This window comes from Ochlerotatus camptorhynchus, unplaced genomic scaffold (assembly GCF_037179485.1).
Source record: "Ochlerotatus camptorhynchus isolate MF236.1 unplaced genomic scaffold, CSIRO-AGI_Acam_v1.1 ptg000357l, whole genome shotgun sequence".
Lineage (NCBI taxonomy): Eukaryota > Metazoa > Arthropoda > Insecta > Diptera > Culicidae > Ochlerotatus > Ochlerotatus camptorhynchus.
The window spans coordinates 3,718,130-3,743,542 of NW_027040845.1; the positions used below are offsets into that span (position 1 = coordinate 3,718,130).

The 25,413-nt window shown below is 40.1% G+C and overlaps 1 protein-coding gene across 1 annotated transcript; it reads right to left on the reverse strand.

The window, feature by feature from the left end:
* Positions 1-5,503: 5,503 nt before the first annotated feature.
* Positions 5,504-24,277, reverse strand: ScsbetaA (Succinyl-coenzyme A synthetase beta subunit, ADP-forming). The gene is made up of 8 exons (XM_065231541.1): positions 24,069-24,277; positions 23,367-23,458; positions 12,694-12,846; positions 12,465-12,627; positions 12,273-12,401; positions 12,064-12,199; positions 6,677-7,101; positions 5,504-6,605 (listed from the first exon to the last, which is right to left on the reverse strand). Exons 1-8 carry the CDS (start codon positions 24,132-24,134, stop codon positions 6,429-6,431), a joined length of 1,341 nt encoding a protein of 446 aa, XP_065087613.1. The 5' UTR covers positions 24,135-24,277; the 3' UTR covers positions 5,504-6,428.
* Between the last annotated feature and the right edge of the window lie 1,136 nt (positions 24,278-25,413).

A 25,413-nucleotide genomic window follows, 5' to 3' on the forward strand; every position in this document is an offset into this window, starting at 1 on the left:
ATCGGCCACGGTTAGGGCTCTGCTTGTGTCTCTTCTAGCCCGGAGAAGTTCTAGGTTGATAAGTTGACAACGGCTTTCGTAACTGGGCAATCGAAACGGATCATTCCAAGGCAATCTACGCAACGCAAAACGAAGAAAGCGACGTTGAACAGATTCAATTCTCTCGGCACCGTTGTTGTAGTTTGGGTTCCAAACCGCTGAACAATACTCAAGCGTCGATCGAACAAGCGAACAATAGAGAGATTTTAGACAGTAGATATCAGTGAAGTTTTTAGCTATCCTAAAAATGAACCCTAAAGTTCTTGACGCCTTATCAACAACATATGCAATGTGTTGCTTGAATGATAGCTGCGAATCCAAGATCACACCCAAGTCTTTCACCTGATTCATGCTTTCGATTGTCGGGCCATGCAGGTCATTGCTATATAGGGTAAATTATGGCTTCGGCACCCATTGACTGTTTTCGGCAACCGAAATTGAAACGTTAATTTCGCAGTATTTTCCCATCAAAACTCTTCGCTGAATGTATTAAGCCGATTCCTTAACTTTTCAGCTTCAATCAGATTACATTTTTACGACTGTGCAATCCTGTTATGCCATATTTTTCTTTAAATTACATATACACACTACAAAATACGACTGATTTCGAGTTGCCGATAATAGAACAGCTGGTTAACACGCAGTTCAAATGGAAAGGGTGCCGAAGAAAAAGAGACTGCCGACAATAGTCACACTCACCTGAGAAGTTTGGAGCGTTGTAAAAACATGTTCAACCCGTTTTGATCAATTCTGTCGATTGGAATGGGTAGAACAGCAAGCAGCAGATAAATGTCAACAAACAAACCTGTCATGTATGTGTGTGACGCTGAGAAATCGCTAATAGAAGTTCGGACGCTGCTTAGACTGACGAGAATACGTAAATTCCCCTATTATCGATTGTTGTTTTCGTTAGTTGCTTGCAATGGGACAGCAACGGTTCCATAATCACTAGCTCGAATAGCTTCGAAACGGCACTTAACGATGTAATTCCTCGATAGTTATCCACAGCTCGTTTCCTTCCTTTTTTGTGGACGGGAAACATGTGCGCAAATTTCCAGCAAGATGGAAATATGCCACTGGAGAGAGACATTCGGAACAGGCGAAGAAGCGGAATTAACAAGCTAGCAATATGGTCTCTTCAAAAATACAGATGGAACTCCATCAGGTCCAGGATTGAAGGATGACTTGAGCAGAGTCGTGGCCTTAGACATCATTTCTGCATTAACATCAATTGCACCCAGCGTTTGATCGTTTACTGGAACGTTCCTTCCCAGGTTAATATGGTCTCATTAGTAAATACACTGGCAAACTTTTCGGAAAAAATGTGGAACGGTGGCAGCAACTTCTCCGTTGAATTCCATAGACGATGGGAGGCCGGATTCCCTGCGTTGCTAGTTCACGTAGTTCCAAAAGGATTTCGGGTGTAGCTTAAGTTTGCACTGGATGCCTCGTTGGAAACTTGAAAAGCATTCACGACTGACTCGCTGGTACATGTGATTCAGCCTCACATAATGTAGTTTCAGAGGAAGCGTGCGATACTTCGTAAATCTTCTCAATGTTGCTCTCTTGATTGACTTCAACCTACGTAGCTCTCTCGTCTGCCAGGGAGGGTGAGACACTTTGTGGTGAGTTCTTTTCGGGACGTGTCTGTCAATGACATATGCCAAGACATGTGAAAAGGTTTGCGCTGCAGCCTCAACGTCATCTGGATCAAGGATGTTCTCCCATACCATGCTAGACAATACATCTATGATACTACGGTGGTCAGCTTTACGGAAGTCATAAGAAACCGTAGCAGGATACTCGTCGAAATCACGCACGAGTTTGTCCTCAACAGTGACAATTAGAGGAGGGTGATGTGGAACTAGCTTAGTTAGTGCACAGTGGTTAATTTGAGAAAGCGTCGCTGCGCTGTAGTTGTCGAGAAGGCTAATAGCTCCTGCTTGAAATATAGAGCTATCAGGATCTGGGTACAGGAATCCGCTATGAGATGAACTCCACGAAACGCCTGGCAGATTGCAGTCACCAAAAATGAATATCTCATCAACTGGAGTGGCACTTTCGATAACTGTGAAAACTGACCGAGTATCGATGAGTTCATTGTCGCGGACTCGATCAGGTGGAATGTACAGAGCGCATAGAAATAGTGTGCGATCACCCAGATTGATGGCTGTCCAAACCTGCTCTACATATAGTTCCATCAATCGTTCTCGATGGCCTTTGCCTCCAACCCGCTACGGACAGATACAAGGACACCTCCACCAGTAGATTTACGGCTGTTGTCACTGGCAACTTCAACGCTGACAGACTGGCCGGGGCGGGACCATCCGGTGCCAGGTACATCGATGAAGTTCCACTTCCGGACGTCAAGCGATGGGTCCAAACCTGCAAGGTGGCAAGAAGAATGGTTGGCAAACCAAGGACCGCTTCTAAGAAAGATCAAGGAGAGCACGCGTCCATGGAAGGATTTTGGGAACCTGAGGGAACAACGAGTCACCTCCAGGCTTTGCACAGGTCACACCCGGCTCTCACACGATTTCAGCGGAGGAGCTTTCCGCAAGACCTGCGTCGTCTGTAATATTCCAGCCACCGCCGAGCACATCCTCTGCGTGTGTCCGAAGTATGACCTCGTGCGGCAACACTACGGCCTTTCGGGGAATATTGGCAACATACTTAGCGTCGAACCTTTGATTCCTTGTTCGTCCAAATTTTAAATGTCGTCCTACTAAAACTCTGTAATGTCAAACTTTCCCAAGACAGGCCTTATGCCTCTGATATTTTTCCTGCAAAGTGAAGAGCTAGCCAATGGTTAAAATTCACTAAAATAAAGACGAAAAGCCTGTGAAGTCTCCTCTTTGACAACCCTTGCGGAAATTCTTTTATGGTGGTAAGCTCCAACCGGTATTATCCTCGGATTAAATCCCGATCAAGAATGTCCGGCTGCTTTGATGTTGACGTCAGAGTTAATCAACACAACTCTAAGCAATTTTTGACGTTGGATAACGTCTTTCGGCAACATACCGGGGTACGAAATTGAAAACAGTCATTTTGGATGCTTTACGAAAAATTAAAAGATTTTGAACGATAATAACTCAACCGTCTCTCGATAGATTTACGAGATAATGGCATCAATCGATTGGAAATATTTCAAGCAATTTGCTGAATGTATCAAAACTTTTGATTTCATTCTGTAAACTATTGAAAAATGGTTAAAAGTAAACCATTGTCTAAAAATGGTGAAAATCGATTGATTTTTTTTTATATTCTTATACTTTCTCCAACCGAGACATCAGATGCGAGTATCTGACACCTCTGATATTCTCTGTTCTACTATATAAGCGTCCAGCAAGGTCGCCCGTTCCATCATTGTCTATCCGATCGTCGACCCAGCAGCAGAGCAGCAGAGCAGCAGTACCAGAGCAGCGGAAGCAGAGCAACGGCACCAGAGCCTGGGGGCGAAAGGGCAACTACGCCGAGTGCGTTGGTGCCAGTGCTCCGGTATACTGGGCCGCCGTCATGGAATGCCCAGCTGCTGCACTTCTCAGTCGGTCGTATTCACCGTCTGCTCCGCAAGGGCAACTACGCCGAGCGCGTTGGAAAAATGGCCCTTTTCAGGGCCACAACATTATCAAGAAAGAGTTTAACGATTAAGTTTCTAATGCCTTTCCGACACTTGAATATCGAAAGTTGAATCTTCGCAGAGCCATAGATTCCATTTTTATTGCATTTCTACAAAACTTATTTCAGAATCGAACTCGTCTTCACAGACTGTGTGAAAAAGAACGATGCATCATCGAGCACAACCCGTTCCGTTCCAAAATCGTCCTCATCACAACCTCCAAAACAACCATCTACCCTCTCGATATCTCGAGTGGATTTCCCGGTTCATCATACCACCTAGCGCTGTTCTACTGATTGGTAATAATATTTACCCGGAGTTCACCGCACTCGTGGTTGAAGCAAAGCGCCCGGCATGCAAACCGCTCATCAAAATCGCCATCGCCATCCGGTACCCATGCTCGGCATAACCATCATTCCAAAACCACAACCAAAACGGCCCTTTTCAGGGCCACCAATAATTCGACAAAGAGTTAGTTTTGAAGAAAATTTCTTTCCAGAATATCACAGTTACACTTAAATTTGGGGACTATACTGGTGTGGAAACGCTGGAAGGGGAGATGCTGTCTGTCTTCGAACTACCAACATCATTCCAAAGCTCCTCCAGGGCGACAGAGTAGAGCAAAGCCAACAACATCAGCCCAACAAAACGGCCCTTTTCAGGGCCACCAAACTTTCGCAAAAGAGTTATTAAGGGATATTCCTAAAATATAATATACACAATCAAGTACAACACATAACAGACGTTATCCAACGCCAACCCTGCGGTCGTATCTAGTATACAACCCTTCCAACTTTTTTTTTTGTAGATCATCCAAACAGCAACGGTATTAAAATTTAATCCGAGTTAAAGCTTACTGCCTTTAAAGTCTTTCAAAATCCGTATGAATTCTCTTAGAAATTCCCTTTAAATTTGTACAACGGAACAATTCTCGTTTTTCCCACTATCCAACTTTTACCGTGTTTTCATATCTAATGCCTTTACCGAAATTAACTGTTGCCAACCTAAAGTTTCATCCAATGTCGTTGGGTTAATCTACTTTGAATTCTAGTTCGAATTCTTTTGGAATGCTCCCTGAAGTTCCTTCAAAATTGCTTTAGAATTCCCTGGAATTCTTATAATAATCGCCATAATGGTCTTTTCAGATCTACCTTGTAATTCACCTTACAGTTCTCCTTACAGTTTTCTTGAAATGCTTCTCAAAATTACCTGGAACTTCTAGTCAAATTCCTTTGGAATTGTCCTCAAAACTCCTTTAGAATTATCCGTAGATCCTCGTTTTGCATTATCATCGAAATTCTATAGACAATTTTTCAAAGTGTCTAAATTCTTAAATTTGGTTGGAGTCCAAGAGTCGTGGTTTTTTTTTAAATTCTGAAATTTGAAAAGGTATTAAAGATATTCAAACTTTGAAAAAAATTTGAAGTCAGAATCTTGAAAAGTTATAAAATGTGAAAAACTGTGAAATATTAACATGATTTACAATTTAAAAATTCTGAGTCTTAATCCGAAACATTTAAATTTTCAAACTTTAAAATATGATTTGTTTCAATTGAGGTGTTTTTCCGTTTTGCTGGATCTAAGATTGGGCCCATCGCTAAAAATCTGCTATTTATCAATTTTATCTAGATGAACGCGTCATTGGAACGGTACTAATGGATATTTTTGGTCGCTATCGAAAATTTAGTCGATTGCTGAATTTATGTAAGGGCCCAAATTAGGGGCATTTAGGCCGACATTACATCCATTTCCCCTACATGTTCTCATTTAAGTCTGATATTGACATTCATGAAGTATCTCCTTTTTAATTATGTTTTTCGGATTTTCAAATAAAAACACCAGCGGTTGTATATTTCGGTTTTATTTAATTATTCTTACGATATCCACTTTTTTTTTACGTTGGCTTAGTTAAATAAATATACAAAATTTCCAAAACACATTGTATACGCGCGCTTCCAAATAGCCAGTAGCTCAAAAATCGATCGAAAGCCGATCTCACGTCATCAAATCACGTTTCCATACTGCATCTCAAGATCGGCCAATTTAAAATAGAGAAGAATTGTCTACCCAGTAAGGAAACCAAAAGTCAAAGTGGGTTCATTGCACTACCTCGTTTATTACGATTTAATTGTAACCTGTTGAAGATTTTTTTTCTATTTGAACTTACAAAAGGGAGATTGACAAACAAAATATTGCTCGATTTAAAAAAAGTTCATGGTTGGTTATTCTATTTTGGTTTGTACGAGCATAGATTGGTATTCCTAGCTCTGTATAGTAGGTTTATTATGCTTGACATTTGTGTGCACTTTTTAACAATGTTAGACTATACCTAGCGGTGCGATGTTTTTTTTTTTGCGATTTGTAAAACATTCAAGTCTATTCAGTTGATGATTCCAGCTTCTCACTTCGAAGGAAACTGGATTTCTAGAATAATTTCAACACATGTAAAACAGCGTAGTGGGCTGCCATTATCGATTAGTTCAATAAACATTCCTAATTAACTAGCTAACTGAAAACAAACGTAACGTGTTTATGGTTAAACTTGAAATAAGTTAACTACGATGCACGAAAATAAAACTACCTATTTGAGATATAATAACTACTGTGCTATGCCAAAGGACTCAACACAGGTGTTTTCTGCTCTGCAAATTTTGCTGTTTAATTTTTGCTCGAAACAATGACTTCGGGATAAGGAAATTGAGGGCATTTGGGAAAGGAACACAGAGTAGCAAATAAATTACGTTACTTGTTCGACTACGCTAGAGCATTTTTACTGAATGTAACTTTCGGGCAGTTCGAAGCTAACGTCCAGATGGGCCTCACGGGCCAGATGTACAATCTGTGCCAGATGGACGGACAGCATGGCGGCCTCGTCCAGATCGTCCTTGGGCAGGATACGTAGCTTGGACTTCTTGATAAGCTCCTTGGCCTCGTTGACGTTCGTTCCCTGCGAATTGAATAGATACATTTCGTTGCTTTCCCTTTTAAATCATAGAATATTGAACCACCCCGTCGTACCTGTAATCTCACAATGATCGGCATCTTGATGTTGAGTTCCTTGGTTGCCTGAATAATACCCTCGGCGATGACATCGCACCTCATAATACCACCGAAAATGTTAACCAAAATAGCATGCACCTTCGGATCGGACGTGATAATCCTGAATGCCTCCTTGACGGCCTTCACGCTAGCACCGCCGCCAACGTCCAAGAAGTTGGCTGGATCGCCACCGTGCAGCTTGATGATGTCCATCGTGGCCATGGCCAAACCGGCACCGTTCACCAGGCAACCAATCGAACCGTCCAGGGCGATGTAGTTCAGATCGAACTTGGAAGCTTCGACTTCCTTGCTGTCCTCCTGCGAAAGATCGCGCTTGGCAAACAGGTCCTTCTGGCGGAATTCGGCATTATCGTCGAAACGCATCTTGGCGTCCAGCGCGAAGTCTGTGGGTGAACGAAAGTTGAACATTAGAACAGACCGCGAGGATGGCGTGCAATTGCTTGCAAAAGCATAACCAGGCCGGAACAGTGAACCATGTCCAATACCAACACTGTAGAACGCGAAAGGGTTAATCACAACGCAACGCAACAAAAGCTGTTTGAAAACATGTAGGTATATAGATTTATGAAAGCAAATATTATAATGTTTTTCTGGTTAGCAAATAGTCCACCACCAAGTTTAAAAAACGGAAGGTTGATTTCTGCAACATTTCAGAAATATGTAAAACCAAAATGCTCCAGAAGGTTTAGTCAATTTCAAACACCCACGTCAGAATACATTTTTTCAAGATCCAAAACCTTTTTTTTCGAATAGAGGTCGGATTGTCATCGAAATTCACAGATTTTCCGGGTAATTTCGGATTCCCGACTTTTCCCTGGTTTTCCAACTTTCCCGATTCACTGTGTCTGTTTATTCGATAGCAACTTGACTGTTGCGGTGCAACCCGAAAGAGAAAACCGAGGATCAGTTGGAGGTTCACGTGGTACTTAAGGGATTCCTAGTAGAGTCCAAAAATATCCGCTACGTAGGCTATACATGTACATCCACTTCGAATTTTCAATTGCACAAATCTCGGAAATCATTGCCCAATTTCACCTGAAATTGCTACTTCATGTTTGCTGCAGTGCAAATGTCAAGAAATCTCTAGAAGCTGAGGGGTAGCAGCAGAAGGACTACTATGATCGAGGAGCTTGTACTGGTGCAAAATAGATTGACTAATACCTGGGAGTCGGGTAAAGTGATCGCCACAATGGACACACCACGGTCTATCATCGTAGAAAAAAACAACGGTGACATCGTTCGACGTAACATGAAGCATGTAAAGAGATCCGTTGTCTCGATTACTCCTAACTCCGAAACCATTCTTGAAGAAGGAATCGATCTCAGCTGTCCGTCATCGGAAACTGGAAATACATCAAGTCTACCGATAGCCGCGTTGTTAGATGGATCGCGACACATGGTCAACTTTCTCTGCCAGTTACTTAATCCAATAGTAATAGTGGCCTTTAGCCATACGTAACAAGGGTAGAACGGTCAAACCAGTTATATTAGACTAAATTTGTAGTTGTTTTTTTTTGAAAAGGGAGATGTAACAGATATTAGATTCCTTGCCCCTACTTTCTACTTGCTCTTGTACATACTCCTACCTACAATATAACAGGGTGGTCGGTTCCATAGAGTAAATATTTTAAGGGGTGATAGAAGATCATATTTGAGGAAAAAATCAGGGGAAACAGGTCAGAAGGGTCTAACTCGAAACGTAAACAATGACTTGGTTTCTTACGAATGACAACACACCCACTCAAACTAACTAAATCATCTGACAGAGCAATGTTTGTTCTATGAGCTCGTGTAGTCAGATTCCGTGGGTGTGTGATCATTGAAGATGTTCAAAGTCATTGTTTATGTTTAGAGTTATACCATTCTGACATATTTCCCCTGAATTGATCATATGATCAAATCTCAAAGATTACTGACTTATTGAACTTTTTCTGTTTTGGTCTATGCTTGCCATACATTGGCTCTAAATCGAAAAATATGCTACTTAGCTACTTACATGTCACTTCTTCCACTAGCATATGTAAAAAGCCCTTCTTCTTTTGATTTTAGCCCCACCCATTTGAAAGGGGAAACGATCCCCATGTAAAATCTTTCCAAATCCACATCCCAATTCACATTATCATTCACTCTCGTAAAAGCCAAGATTGCTCTATCGAAAATAAATTGGATTTAGTTTACCATAACTGATCCTGTTTTTTCTATCTCAAAAAACACGTACAAGATAATCTACTCACAGAACGCTAACATTTCGCTGTCTATAGACATCACTGACGTCAGTGATGTCTATAGATTATAAGTATAGGTGCGCACATATGAACACGGGTTTCTTGCACTTATATCATGTTAGGCGGACCAAATGTCTTGCTTGTATCGATTAGCTCGATTTGTTTACAATTGTTACTTAGGGCCGTTTGAAAAGTTACGCGAGAATTATGCAAAGCTTCATACACTCTAACAATTATGCACGTCCTTGTTACGTGAAAAATCGCGTAGCTCCTGAACCATTCAGCTTCCATCATTGTTACGTGATTCACGTAGAATCTACGTGATTTCACATAAATAACAATAGAAATTCAGATAAAAAACAAGGTGGCCAGCGAACCGGGAATTTGAAAAGAAGCCGGGAAAACCGGGAAAATCAATAAACCTTAACTTATTGCAACAAAACTAGAAAGTTGAATAACAGCTTGAGCTTACATATGTTTCTTCAGCTCAAAAATGGTTTATTCACCTCTTAATCATCTTAATCCTTTGAAATTATTTGACCTTTCGCAAAACTCTCATCAGAAATGCTTTGGAATTCTTCTCAGAATACCTTGGAATTCTGTGCTGAATTTTCTTGAAACTTTCTTAAGAATGTAATTTAAATTATTCAGCATTTTTCTTTATTTACCGCAGAACACGATTCCTTCGGCATTTTTCTCGGATCTTACTTAAAGTTCTGTTGTGAATCTTCCTCAGTATTCATTTGAAATTATTATCAGAGAACCCTTTGAATTCTGTTTATATTTCTTTTTGAATTCTCCTCAAAATCCACATACAATTCTATTCAGAATCAACTAGGATTCTCCATTGAAGTTCTTCTCACAACTACCTTGTAATTCTTCTAAGAGTTCGTCAGGAGTTAATCCTAGAATTAGTTTGGGAATCTTGTCAGAGCTCATTTGAATTTTTAAAATTCTTCAAATTATTAGAAACCTGAAATTTTTTCCAAGCGAGCAAAATTTTCCAGGAACTGTAAATCCAATGTTTTTTTTTCTTCTAAATCTAGGATTTCATAAGTCATAAATTTCTAAAAAAAAAATGGCATATTCTAAGACTCTAAACACATGTCAAAGCCTCAGAATCTTAGAAATTAAAATTGTTCCTAAGATTACATTTCTAGATAAACGTTTCAAAAGGTTCTATCTGCATTGATCGATTTTCTTCATCCATAACTCAGCTGCAAAACCTTTCCCTGTTGTATTTGACGTTTTGGACGCTAGATAAGAACTTCCTTTATCAAACTATGTGGTAGAATTAGCGCGAAATCTGTTTACATAGCAGTGGTTATGAAAAGAGAAAGTCGATGAAGAGAATCGATCAAAGCAGATAGGACCATTTGAAATGTTCATCGAGATTTGTTTTTAAGATTTATATTCGTACAGATCACGAAACTTTAAAAAAAAATGTCTTGCGTCGTATCAAGTTCAAGATTTTTAAAATAATTTCTTAATTTTTCTCCCTCTAAACTTTGCTATAATGACCCATTTAGCCCGATAGCGAAATTCTGGCGCTTCACAATCACAAGAGATCTCTAGTCTGAAAAAAAGTTATTCAAATAGATTCTTACCTCGAAAATAACGTGATATTGCAAATATAAAAGCGGGAATATTCTGAGAACTTGAACCGGGAAAACCAGAAAAAACCGGGAATTTTAAAATGAAAATTCACTGGCCACCCTGATAAAAGTTTCGTGATTTTCACGTCGGACGATATTCGGTGAATTTCACGTAAATGGTAAGTGATTTGCAAGTAATAATGCCATTCAATATGATGATGATGCAACTTTGGTGTCAGTTTGTTGGGTTAGGTTGTTTTCATTGAGATTAATTAACTCGAGATTTTAAAACCGATTTGCAAATACATAAATTTTAATTATTATTTGCAGGACAACTGCAACGTATTTGCCGCGTTTTCCTGTGAGAATTATCATGTAAAATCATGTAGTTTAATATATGCAGGTCGTGTATATTATCACCATTGGTTTATGCATTCGAAACCCTATTTAAAATAATGCAATTTATGGCAGCATTTGGGAGCGGGCTTCAAAATAATTACCACACTGAAAATCCGTGAAAAACATTATTAAAATCTCGTAACTTTTACGTGAAAATATCGTACGCTTCATTCAATAAAGAAGGGATAAATCTACCATAGAATCACGTAGTTCTTACGTGAAGAAAGAGATGGACGAAAGCTACCTATATTTTCATGTAATTCTGACGTAAATTATTTTTTTATTAGAGAGTGTGGATCGACTCGTCAAACTACTCAAGAAAATAATGGATCCTGGATCGTTGGAATACGTCTAGTTGAAAACCTTTTCCAATGTCATGAATTTTGAAAACTATTTCAAAATTCAGGTTGTTCCAAGTTTTTCGCATGACTGCTGTCTTGTAACCTTTCTTCTATTTTGATGTGTAATCGATTTTGATCATGCACTGAAAGATAACTTAAAATTCTTAGAGCTAAAACAAATGCGGCTATAATAGAACACAATATAATTAAAAAAAAACAAGGAACACATGCAGGAAATTTGAGCACAAAGAAGATGAAACCCCGCCAAGCAACCACCCCCAAGCATTCATAAATTTGCGATATATTTCTTAATGTAAGCCGAGATTTTTGTACTTACACTCCGAAGCTGCGCATTTGAATTGGAATTCAATTTCGGTTAGCCAATTTTGTGCGATTTTCGAACACACACATTCACACGTTTTTTTTTTGTTTAACGATTCGGTGCGCATTAACCCATGCATTATTGTTTGTTTGGTGCATTAAACGAGGATCAGGTGGATATGATTTCACACACGCGTAACAAAAACAATGTGTCAGGTGGTGTGCGTGTAGGTGGAGGGATCCAATTGAAAAATAGTTACGTGAGTACATGTGAAAAAAAATGTGTTGATTTTCGTATGTTCGATTTTTTTTTGTGCATGAAGAAGAGAAGAAAAGAATGAAAATCTGTAAGTGAGATGATTACCAATATTTGTAGGGAAACTCCAGTTTGGGTATTTAGGTATTATGATACAAAACCTCAGTCGTTATGGGGTGAAACGATAATCAAAGCAAGTGTTACTTACAAGTTTCACCAGCATCTTCAGCATAGGGGTTGATTTCAATCAGCAAGGCATCTTTCTTGACAAAGAGATCGTACATGTTTAGCAGCATCTTGGCCGTCTCATCAGCGTGATCCTCCAGACCAACTTTCTTGGCGATCTAAAGTCAATATCATCGTTTTGAGTTAAGTAAGTCCAACTATAATAGCAGAGAATCATATTTTGCAACTTACGGCTAAAGCCTGAGCCTTCTGCAGACCGGCTTTGATGTCGATGGGTTCGTAGACGATGGCATCCGGATTCTCGGCAGCCACTTCCTCAATGTTGACACCACCCTGAGAGGAGGCGATCAGAACTGGACCCTAAAGTAGTTGAATCATTAGTTAAGAAAGTCGATAGCCCAGGGCATACACTTGTAGAATTACGTTAAAGGCACGCTCCATCATGACGGCAAAGTAGAACTCGCGGCGTGGGAACTTACGTTCGGCTACCATCACCGTGTTGCAGATGCGACCGGCGGCACCGGTTTGCTTGGTCACCAGCAGTTGTTTGATCATTTTGCCGGAAATGTCTCTCGCTTCCTGTGGCCTGTTGGTGACATTAATTTCTGTATTAAACACCTTCTTCAAAGTTTCCCATCGTCCATAAACTTACGAGAACACCACTCGTACTCCTCCCTTGAGACCATTTTTGAAGGTACCCTTGCCACGGCCACCGGCCAGAACCTGTGCCTTGAGAACCAGGTTCTTGGTGTTGAGTCCCTTGGCGATCTTCTCAGCATCCTGAGAGGAAGCTGCCACGCCGAATCTGAAAAAAAGAATTGGTAGAAAGTGCAAATGAATTAGTTGAACAAGTCTTCGATCTCAGTGTATATTGCTTTTCAAATTAAAAATCCGGTTCATCGAGTTCCGCGAACAACAACAATGTGAATTATTTTAATCAGCATCGGTCAACGTTCAGCATATGACTGTAGTGGTAGAGACGGTGAGTGAGTTAATTGAACTTTGATCAAGCTACTACGTAGTATACCCGCAGTCAGTGCTACGTTATATTTATGTTATGAGTCTGTCCGCAGCGCTATTAGTAGATCAGTTGACTTGTGGTTGAGAGATATGGAAGACCATTGGTGCGGCGATACCGTGACTCGCTGTAATTTCGCGCAGCACCTAATACCGTTGCGTACATTGGTGAATTATTATTAGCCTATCCAGTCATCTTTACTAAGGCATAACAAATTTGACAACTGGTTACACACCAGTGTTGCCACATTTACCAATTTTTCTGGAATGGTACAGATTTTTACACAATTTTCGATACAGAAATCTGTATTACGGATTACAGATTTTAGTAAAAAAAAAATATACAGATTTATACAGATTTTTGAATCTGAAAAATGATAAATAATTGTGGATCATCAAATACAGATGCAAAATGTGGCATTGATTGCTTTTACACACACGTGAAAACAAACATGTGGATAAAATAGAAAACCACGGATTTAGGACACTGCCGTACTTTTTAGCTCTGAATACCGTGGATGGATTTCAGCAGCAGGATGACTTAAAAACAATGTATGCTTTACACTTTGGAGTCTGGAACAATTGAACAAGGCTCTGGACAACGTTAGAAACGGAGGTTCGATTCATGATGCACTCCGTTTGTTTAATATAGGGATGATTCAAATGTTACACTTCCAGAGCGCGGTATTAGGTACAATGACATGTTAAACCATTGCAATTTTTATGATTTTCTAAGCTGCAAAAATACTGCAAATCACATGAAACATTAATCACTGCAATTTTTTTCTTCTTCTAACTGATTTGAACTTCAAGCGCTCTCAACCCCACGGTAATAGAGCATGTCACGGTACCGCTAACGACAAGCGGTGGCATGACGGTAGGCATCATCAATACGCTGCATGGCGCGTGACGGCGAAATAGATTAGCACTCCTATTTATGTTTACTTTAAATTGAACGCTTGAGTGTGATGTTGTAGCTGTGGAATATTTTCAAGTGAAGGTCACTGGTTTATCTTTTTCGATGCGTAAATAGACCTGCAGGAGATTTTTTATTAAAAGCTTCGTGACAGCTGGATTGATCTAGGTTAGTAGATTTTTTGATGAATTTATCAGCAATGTTTTGAATTGTTTACTGAAAATCAACGAAGAATCAATTTAAGTTGCAATCTCAACCTTGCAAGCCGCAAATTTGAACGCAGACCATCCTTCATCTGATTGGGTTGTTTAGGGTTATTGAGGTAAATACATATTCGTTATCTGCATTAAAAATGGATCCGAAATGCAAAATTTCATAAATTTTGGTACACTGGAACTATTTTAAATAAGTACGATTACATTAGCAAAAATCACAATTTAGCGCCCCTTGGTGGGACTTTGTTTGGGAGCGAGCTGTCAACGAATAAATTTAGTGTCAACGATCAAAAATTTAAATCTTGATTTAAAAATCGAGATGAATGGCTGCTGGATCGATAAAAATATCATTGTGCTCAGAAAGCAAAGCTCTATCAGATGATGTATAAAAATCGGTATATGTTTTGAAGTTAAACAACCCAATTCTAGTAAATTATTGCTGAGCGTAAATTATGTCAGACTTCTCTGAATGCCCAAGTATTAGTGCCAGTGCTGAGTATTGTCACTGTTATTGTAAGTTTACACGCGTTAATGACAACATTATTTTTGACATTGTCATTAGAAGAAAAATTCAGTCCCGACATTTCAAAGGGCGTAATTACAATTGTAAACAATGGCTTTAGTCGACGATTTCTCACAAATAATAGCTCACTTATAAAACATAATGAAATGTTGGCACTGAATTATTAATCTCACACAGCGAATCCAAACACATATAAATAACAAGCAATCCACGATACAGACAAAAAGCTTGCTACAACTACCACCACCAACCCGGGGGCAACTTGACAAGTCCAGTACATTTCCAGTAAAGAGCCTGAATTTATAAAGAGACGACATGTCAAAATTGGAACAATCGATTGTCTGTCAAAGTCATAGGAAAAGTCATTCCAATCGAGCAGAAGACCCATCAAATGGATAAGATGTCGCCTCTTTATAAATTCAGGCTCTTTAATTTCCAGTGTACCCCGAAAATTTGGTGCTGGTGGTTCTGTCAAACTTACAAATTTCAGAAGTGTTATAGGGTGAATGCGGAAATGATGTACAGTAAATTAAATGTCATTTAAACATTCAAAGTGTTTTATGTTACTTCATACGCGAAGTTAGCGATTTTCAGAGTTGGTTGGAAATGCTAACATGAAGCTTTAGTGTGATGATTTATTAGCTAGAGAATGATCTTTAGAAGAGGGTAGGTGGATAGTTCCGTTAGAGCACGGCAGTATGAAAATTGAATTGAAGTTGAAAATGAGCGAAGGGCCATTAATGCGACAGTTTTTTGAAGATAGACGCACATCTTTTGCCTAACCCGTACGATGTACGCGGAGACTTGAAGTATGTCTCCAAGTCTACAGGTAGAAAATGTGCGTCCCTCTTTTGCTCATAAACTGACTGCGGCTGTGGAATAGTTCTAGCGACGTTTTCAGCATTACCTAAAGCCCCACGTTGCGAGAGCATTTCCAGTCGATGGTGTGTTATAATGCAATTCTTCTTTACCCAACTATTGTGTTGCTCCTCTCGTCATGACCAACTTGGTCATCTCAGAGAGAAGGCAGTAGGGTGGTTGTTGCGTGCTGTACCATCATCAGCATTGTTGACGGTTACTCCCGCCTTGAGTTGTTACATTCAAAGTGTTTTTATGTTACTTCATACGCGAAGTTAGCGATTTACAGAGGAGCAACACAATAGTTGGGTAAAGAAGAATTGCATTATAACACACCATCGACTGGAAATGCTCTCGCAACGTGGGGCTTTAGGTAGTGCTGAAAACGTCGCTAGAACTATTCCACAGCCGCAGTCAGTTTATGAGCAAAAGAGGGACGCACATTTTTTGCCTGTAGACTTGGAGACATACTTCAAGTCTCCGCGTACATCGTACGGGTTAGGCAAAAGATGTGCCTCTATCTTCAAAAAACTGTCGCATTAATGGCCCTTCGCTCATTTTCAACTTCTATTCAATTTTCATACTGCTGTGCTCTAACGGAACTATCCACCTACCCTCTTCTAAAGATCATTCTCTAGCTAATAATTCATCACACTAAAGCTTCATGTTAGCATTTCCAACCAACTCTGTTATTTTAAAGTTAATCTTATTGCATATACATAATCAGTTTATGAATCTTTTTTTGTGTAGTCACTATGATTTGTAAAACGAAAATATGTGATTATCATCGAATATATCGAAAAAAATGAGAATGGAGAATATTCAAGAGCATAATATAATAGAATTAATTCAAGTAGTTTTATTTCCATTCGATTATATAAGAAAGAGCTCCATTAATATGTTTCAATTTGTTTGGATTTATTTCTTTTTACCACGAAAATCATAAATTCGCTCTTTTCATATGGCAATCTTGCTTGTTGTTTGACATCTATACATGGTGAAACAAAAAGTTGGTTTCCCATAGAGAAATACCGTTGCGGCGATGAAGGGAAGCCCCTTTGTTTACGTTCTGTGGCGACATCTACTATTTGCAAGTGGGTACGTGAAACTAAGGTTATCTGTCTTCCTCCTCGACTCCTGCGCACGATCGCCAGAGTCGACCTCCCCTCGGTGGCTAGGGCCCACTGGCACGGAGAGAAGAGTTGGCTCTCTTCCGATACCAACATAGACCACAGAATCAAGAGCCGGTTAAAGACAGGTGACCATGCTTGGCATACACAGTTTTGGTCACGAACTGCTCATTTGTTAATAACTTTGCACCCAGTTGACGAAACATAACTCTTTTTGAAACAGTAGATAGCATAGATTTTAAGTTTGTTATAGGTACGTACAAAAAAGCAGATTTGAATTCTAGTAATAAACTGTATTTGTTTTTGCGTTGTAAACATGAAGTGAGAAATGCTCACTGCACATTTCGGACTTTAAGTGTAAAAATTCATTGGTGTTGATTCATTTATCTACTCTTTGCATATCTATAGTAAGCTATGATCCTAATCTATCAATTACTTTAAAGAAAAACAAATTTCAACAACTGAGTGAAAAGTTATTAACAAATGAGCAGTTGGTGTGTACAATTGTGCATGCCAAGCATGCAGGTGACAACTCCCTGGCCTTCCCTAATAAAAATAACCATAAACGAACGATAACCCAAATAATAGAACTATTCCATAAATGGTTTGGATGATACCCGGAACACGTCGTTAAGCAAAATAACCATAACAATTTTATTAGGGTTGCGTCGGTCAGTAGCCGAACTCGTTGGTTATCGTTATGCCGAATTTACACACCGGTACACTGACGGTTCCCGATCCAACTCAGGCGTTGGCATCGGAGTATCCGGAAGTGGTTTACTTGTCAGCAACAGTCTACCGCCGCAATGCTCCGTCTTCTCTGCTGAAGCCGCTACAATCTTCCATGCAGCCACAGCACCTGTCAGCCAACCAATCCTCATCCCGACGGATTCACACAGTGAAATACAGGAACTCCGTTCGGCAGCTCCGTTACATCCGTGGATCCAGGCTACCGTGAAGTTTGCCCCGAGCAGCACTGTATACACGTGGATACCTGGACACTGTGGGATACCACGCAACGAGGCAGCGGATCACCTTGCTGGATCTGGACCATCCGGTGCCAGGTTCACTGACAAAGTGCCGTTGCAGGACATCAGGCGATAGGTCAAATCCACCATTCGAAAGGCATGGAACGAACAGTGGTTCAGCACCAGGGGACCTTTTATCCGGAAGATTAAAGGAAGCACGGAGGCATGGACGGACCTCCGGAATCAACCGGATCAAAACGAGCTATCCAGGCTCCGAACTGGACACAGCCGACTAAGCCATAATTTTGGCGGAGGACCTTTCAGGAAAAACTGCGTTCACGTTGACAGCTCCATGGATTTATTTTGCTTATTTAATTTAATTTCGCTACAAGCTTGGGTGATAGCAAAAACTGCACATGTTCAAGTTTGTGCATAACTTTTTATTGCATGGGTAAAAATTGATGAAATTTTGAGTTAACTAGTTTAGAGTGTAATGTTAACATGTGCAAAATCTCGTCACAATCTGTCGAGTGGTTATCGAGCTGGCTTCCAAGCAAGAAGTGCTTTGACAAAAAAATATGGTAGCGGTCGTGGAAAATCCAGGCCAGTCCCACAGGTGGATCGCGAAACAGTTTGGAATCGACAATTCGACCGTGTCCCGTGTGGTAAAATTATTCCTGGAGACCCAGACGACTCAACAGCGAACTGGCAGCGGAAGAAAAGCGAAGACGACCGACCCCGTGAACGCAAGGAAGGTGAGAGATTACTTCAAGCGCAATTGACCACTTTGTCAAGCAGTTTTGGCATGACTTTCTACCAGCTATTTCACAAAACTGGACCAACTAATTACTATTTTGTTATGAAACGCACAAATGTTGGCTATTTTTCTCGTGGTTCTAGAAGAAAAAATCTCAAAATAATGTTTTATTTCAAAGTTCAAGTGGTAGTAAACGTCATTTTAACTGCTCGAATGAAGTGGTTAATTCGAACCTTTCGATTCGGGACGTGGCCTAGGTCAATTTTTCCATCTGGTTCGTCCAGCAGATAATGAACCGGGCCGGACTTCATGTCTTAAGGTAAGGAAGGCGACTAACCGAACCGATAAACAGAATACTGTGGTCAAATCCCGTCCCAGGAAGCTGTATCGCGAGTGGTTGATGCATCCGAAATGTATCGTATTGGAAGGCGAGACGTACTTTAAAGCGGACGCCACGCAGATCCCCAGCCTGGAATTTTTCGTCGGCAAGTCCCGCCTGAATGTTCCGGAAGAAGCAAGTCGACAAATTTGCCAAGAAGTACTTAGTGTGGGTGCGGCAAATTCAGCAAGCCGTACATAACGACCTGCACCATCAATGGCAAAATATATAAAGAAGAATGCCTCCAGAAGCGTCGGCTGTCATTATTTCCGGTCCCACTCTGTTTTGGCCGGATCTGGCATCGTGCCCTTACGCGAAACCGGTGATGGAGTGGTACGAAGAAAACGATGTCGTTTTTGTGCCGAAGGAGGCAAATCCGCCAAACTCGCCAGAACTTCGCCCCATTGGAACAATTCTGGGCGATTATGAAGGGCAAGCTCCGGAAAACAGGGAAGGTCTTCAAAAACGACAAGGATTTAAAGAAAGAGTGGATGAAAGTGTGTAAGAAAGATGGCGCAAGGATTGATGGGTAGCGTTAAGTTCAAGGAGCGGGCATTTAGCCTTTGTTTGTTGTATTTTTTTCGAGCACAGTCTTTATGTTTCTGAAATTCTGTTGATATCGACATCAGATCTGGCGTATTCAGTATATATTCGGAACATCTTATACCGGCTTTTAGGTGCCCATATGGCTCTATGATTGTTGTTTTGAGTGCCATTGGCCATATTTCGTTGAGTAGTTGTGATGTGATATGGCAATTATAGATAACGAATTTGACCATGTTAAACCATAATTAGGGATATCCAGAACCGGTTCTACGGTGGACATAAGGCTCTGTTGTTTATTATTATAGCTATTGGTCATATTTTGTTGAGTAGATATGATTTGATATGTCGCTTGATATGGTTAAGATAAATAACAAATTTACCATATTCCTGAATATCTGAAATCTGTTTTACGGTTGATGTATGGAGCTATGGATGTTGTTTGAGTGAGTGCCATTGGTCATATTTCGCCGAGTAGACGTGATTTGATATGTCACTTGATATGATTCCGAACGATAACGAAACCATAATTCGGGATATCCGGAACCGATTTTACAGTGGCCATATGGTTTTCGTTTTTAGAGTCGTTGGTCATATTTCGTCGAAAATGTGATTTGATGTGTCGCTTGATATGGTTATGACAGATGTCAAATCTGACCATGTGGAGCCATAATTCAGAACATCCGGAACTGGTTATACGGTGGCCATACTGCTTTATGTTTTGAGAGCCGTTTGTCATATTTGGTCGAATAGAGATTTGATATTTCGCTTGATATTGTTATCAAAGATTTACAATTTAGGCATACGGAACCATGATCGAGAATATCCGGAACAGATTCTAAGGTGGTCATATGGCTCGATGTCGATTTGTTGGACAGTGTTGTTATAAAGGTGCAGAGGACAAATGTAGGCGATTTAATGCCATTAATCATATTTCGTCAAGTAGATGTGATTTCATATGTCGCTTGACATGGTTCTGAGAGATATCAAAGTTGACCATGTGGAACCATGATCCGGAGTATCTAGAACTGGTTCTACGGTGACCGATTTCAAAGTCTTTCAGCTTCAATCTGATAACATTTTTACGACTGGGCAAAGCTGCTATGCCAGTTAAAATGCAACTGATTTCAAGACTGTTGATAATAGAACAGTTGATTCACACGCAGTTTAAATGAAAAGTTTGTTGAAGAAAAAGAGGTTGCCGACAATAGTCACACTCACCTGAGAAGTTTTGAGCGTTGTAAAATTGTTTTCAAACCATTTTGGACAATTTTGTCGATTGGCAATTCCAATTGATAAAGCAGCAAGCAGGCATGGAAAATCATTTGCATTCATTTCATACATTCATTTACATTCATTTGCCTCTAACTTTTTTCATCAACAGCATTCCGCAAAATGATGTATGAAATTTTGGTAGGTTTTGTTATGAGCTACAACTTTTGCTTATAATTAAAATCTGTATCTCTTATGAATCACGAACTAGAGCGGGCAGAACTTGTTACTGTTTTTCAGTGAATGTAAAATACATTCACTGAAAAACAGTAGTGACTTCTGTTCGGTCTGGTTCGTCGTGCATAAGAGATACGAATTTGACTTGTTAACAAAAGTTGTAGCTATTAACAAAGTCTACAAAAGCTGTATACATCAATTTGCGAAATGCTGTTCAAGAATAAAGTTAGAGGCAAATGAATGTAAATGAATGCACGAAATTAATGCAAATGATTTTCCATGCCTGGCAGCAAGTAGCAAATAAATGTAACAAATAAGTCACATGTGTGCGTGACGTTGAGAAAATGCCAATGAGCAATTCTCGCGTGATTGCCTCTAACCCCAAAAGGCCTGGATACAATCCCAGTCGGCACCGCCGGGATTTTCTGAGGCATAAAATCTCTGATCCTTCGGAAGGAAAGTAAAGTCGTTGGTCCCCGGTCCATAAGTTCATGAGTCGATAGGTAGGGTTCAGATGTAGGAGCTGCCTCCCTGACGACGGTAGAATTGGTACTCAGTACGAAAAACAAGATCGACGAAAAAAATATCAAGGAAAAAAAGAAAAGAAAGTCGAATTGATGGACCCCTCGGTAATCAGGAGCTCAAGCATTATTCAAAAATGCTCAATTTTTGGTTAATCTTGATTCATTAAAATAGGGTAAATGTTGACTTCGGCACCTTTATCATAGAGGTAACTCTAAGACCAGAAGGTCCAGAAGAAAGGTGCTCAACTTTTTTGCTCAGCTCTGGTACTCTCTTCAGTCCCAAGCTAATCGATGCACTCCTAGAAACATAGGAACATCCACGAACCCCTCATTTTATCTGTCAAACTTTCATAGAAAATCAAAACAAACGTAGTGTAGTACTAGAATTTCGACTAGACGTACGTTAATCGATTTGCTTGGGACCAAGGCTAGTCAAGTAGTGAGCCATTTTAAAATCGTTAGTTTCCACCGGTTGCCTTTATTATGGTGTGTGAATCTTAGGGATTTTCTTGAAAATTTTCAAAGTTATAATTATTTTAATGCATCAAGAATACGCAAAAATTTAGCATTCTTGTTAAATTGTTAGAGCCCCTAGTTACCGAGGGGTTCATCAATTTGACCTTTACCGATCGATTTTTCCTATTTCATAACTAGAACTTCTGAATGAGTGCAAAAAAAAAAATATTTTTAAGAACCTCGTGCAAAAAAAAGGACTGATTTCAGCGAGAATTGTTCTAATAAAAGCGCAGACGCTGCTTAGACTGACAAGAATACATATTTTTTCCCGATTTGTCATTGAAATTCACGGATTCAAATTCCCTACTTTTTCCCGGTTTTCCCGATTCCATGTGTTTGTTAGTATTCCATTTGCTTGCTGCCAGCTGCTCCAGCCATTCCAATCGATGGAATAGTTAAACACTGTTGTAAAACATTTTTACAACGCTCTAAATCTCGCAGGCAGTTTGTTGCTCTTCGGCAGCCTTTTCATTTTTAATCTGCATGTCAGAAAGCTGTTTTATTATCAGCAACTCGAAAACAGCAGTATTTTGTAGTAGGACAAGGTGGCGTAAGATAGGTCACTGGGCAACATGGGTTAGCTACAGAGGGTTGTTAATCGATAATCCAGCAGACGTTAACACTGCCGTTATCTACGGTTATCGATTAACAATCCTGGTCAGCTAGTAATTTATTAATTTGTTTGTCAATATCAAAGGGTTTAATGTAATCTCCAAGCTCAAAGGATAGGTTTCTTTGAAAAAAAAAGTTCAAAGAGCTGTTACAAGTACGTTTTTCGAATTTCAATTATATTGTCTGGAATTTTGGCTGTTGGTTGATCAGGTAGCGTCACTAGTTCCACGTAGTGCGAGAATTCTGCGCTAATCGGTACCCCAGCTGGAAGGTCTTAGTCACCTGAGCTATTTGCAGAAAACACCTAGTTTCTAAATTATCAGGATTAAAAAAAAAAAAACTAATAGTCCGAACAGGAGACTGACATGCACTCAGGCTCTGCGTTCGAAATGTTCAAAATTTGTTTATGTTCTAACTATATTGATAATTCACTCAGAATTCTTTGTAGTATTCTCAAGATTTTGCTTAGGATCATTGCTCACAGAGCTTTTTTTCTCTAATTATCTATTCTGTATTTTTTTGTCCCTTGAAATATGCATAGGAAATCCATAACATACGTACGTCACTACCGGTTATTGATTCGCAATCCGAATTGACTGATGCTGACAAGCGAAAAGAAATACGCTGTACTAAGATAAGGACAGAAATATATAACACCAACCTGCCAACACACAGATCGTAACACAAATTAATATCAAATCGCAAGTTCAATCTGGTCGCGTGAAAGGTGTCATATGGTCTTGTGTCAAAATTGCGTCATGTCTTTTACCGATAGCGCCAACGAGAAGATTGAACCCGTTAATCTAGACACCAGATAACGATGCACTTGAACACCACAGCAGTTCACAACACAACGATAACCGCGACGCTTCCGACGAAAATGTTTATTACCAATAGAGAAAACATGATTATACTTACTTGGGCGTTGGAATGCCGGCCTCATTCAGGAAGGTGTACGACACATGCTCCTGTACATTTAGGTGGCGTCTCTGACCAGCACTTCCCAAAACCTGCAATGAAAGGAATACATTCCCAGCATTAGCGATAACCGGTTTCACAAAAGCACGCAAAATATGAGATGACTCATTTAACTGGTATCGTTCGCGAATTTCCAACGTGCACATGATTCTCCCCAACCGGGCTGACGTCACTAACCTGATCCTCTGTGTGATCAAAATACAGCGACTAGTTTTAAAAATGTAAACATTGCGATTATGTTGTTCACTAGTTTGGTCCAACAGTCTACGGGTTATCAGCTGTGAGCCCAATTGAGAAAAAATACTACCTAGACATGGACAGCTGATTTGTTTTGTTTACGACTCGACCAGCAGCCACCGAGTTTTGTAACTTCGTTGTTATTTTGCTACTTCTGTTGAGAATGTGTCACAAATTTAATTTTAGAAGAGAGCCAACAGAGAAGCAGCTGTGCCGTGGCACAGCGAGAGCGAAACCTTTACTCTGACTGGCTGAAAGGTGTTACATAAATGCTGGATTGTGCGACGGAATCTTTTACAAAGTCAAATTGATTTATAGAGCCTTTCGCTTTTTATAGATCGCGTGCGACCTTGCACACAGGTTAGCCTTAAAGCACTCACGTGTCCCTGCGTGATCGAGACTTACCCGGGGTGATGATTTGGCAGCCAGATCGGCCAGAACCAGGCTAGATTTTCGCAGTATTGACGCCATTTTGCTAGCAACCGTTCGATAACTCTCGCACCACAAACTACACTCGACCACTAAGCTCTTGATGCCGCCGCGAATGACTAAAAAGTTCCTCGGAAAACTCACTACTCGCTGGTTGTGCACTCAACACGGGACGAATCGCGGAGAGAAAGTTCGCGCAGTTGACGTTTCGCTTCCGGCCTGACAGATTGTGACTTTTTGACATACTACAATCAGCTGTCAGCCGCTGTGTGATGCACAATCGATGACGTCATCGTGTAGTCCAAATTCACAGTGCAATGATGTGTGTTCATTGTGGTCAAAATCCCACCCTTTGGGTATAAAATCTATAAACTGTTAGGTTTTAGTATATAGGGTACGTATCCTTAATGTCGGCTTAAATGTCTCTAATGACTTGTTCAGACTACAGAGTTGTAACAACCGGTGGAAACTAACGATTTTAAATTGGCTCACTACTTGACTAGCCTATTGGTCCCAAGCAAACGATTAACGTACCCAATTCTAGTCAAAATTCTAGTAGCACACAATGTTTGTTTTGATTCGCTATGAAAGTTTGACAGATAAAATGAGGGGTTAATGGAATTTCCTGTTTCGAGGGGTGCATCGATTAGCTTAGGACCGAAGATAGTACCAGAGCTGAGCCAAAAAGTTGAGCACGTTTCTTCGGGACATGCTAGTCTTAGACTTACCTCCATGCTAGCTAGTACAGTCATCCCAGTATTATGGGTCACCCACAATTATCGGCCACTTCCATTTGATTAACACACAGAACTGACTGACCCATGATACTGATTAGCTGGCCCATAATACTGGAGTGACTGTACATGTACATGTCGGTGTCGAGTATAAACTTCAATCCTTGCTTCAATCAGTTGTTGCATCAACTGTTTATTTCATACGCTCTATATAGGTGCACAGTTTGGCATCTTTATTGTGTTCATCAGTTCATTTCTTCCACTCATTTCAACAGTTGGTTTGGACTCTTTGGTCCACTTTGACTGAGCTCCTTCTTCTTCTTTCTTCTTCTTGTTCGCATTTCAAGCTTATTGCTTAGCGCATATTAGCTTATTGCGTGCTCTCAACTTAGTGTTCTAAATGCACTTCCACAGTTATTAATTGAGAGCTTTCGATGCCAATACCAATGCATGAATTTGTATATTGTGTGGCAAGCACAATGATACCAACAATCAATACGAAACTAACGATTTTAAATTGGCTCACTACTTGACTAGCCTATTGGTCCCAAGCAAACGATTAACGTACCCCATTCTAGTCGAAATTC

Coding starts and splice junctions, on each gene's coding strand:
- ScsbetaA (XM_065231541.1), bottom strand. CDS start 24,134: ATGGCGTCAATACTGCGAAAATCTAGCCTGGTTCTGGCCGATCTGGCT. Junction 12,628..12,693: donor GGAGTACGAGTGGTGTTCTC/GTAAGTTTATGG, acceptor TGTCACCAACAG/GCCACAGGAAGCGAGAGACA. Junction 7,102..12,063: donor TGAAGATGCTGGTGAAACTT/GTAAGTAACACT, acceptor GTTCACCCACAG/ACTTCGCGCTGGACGCCAAG.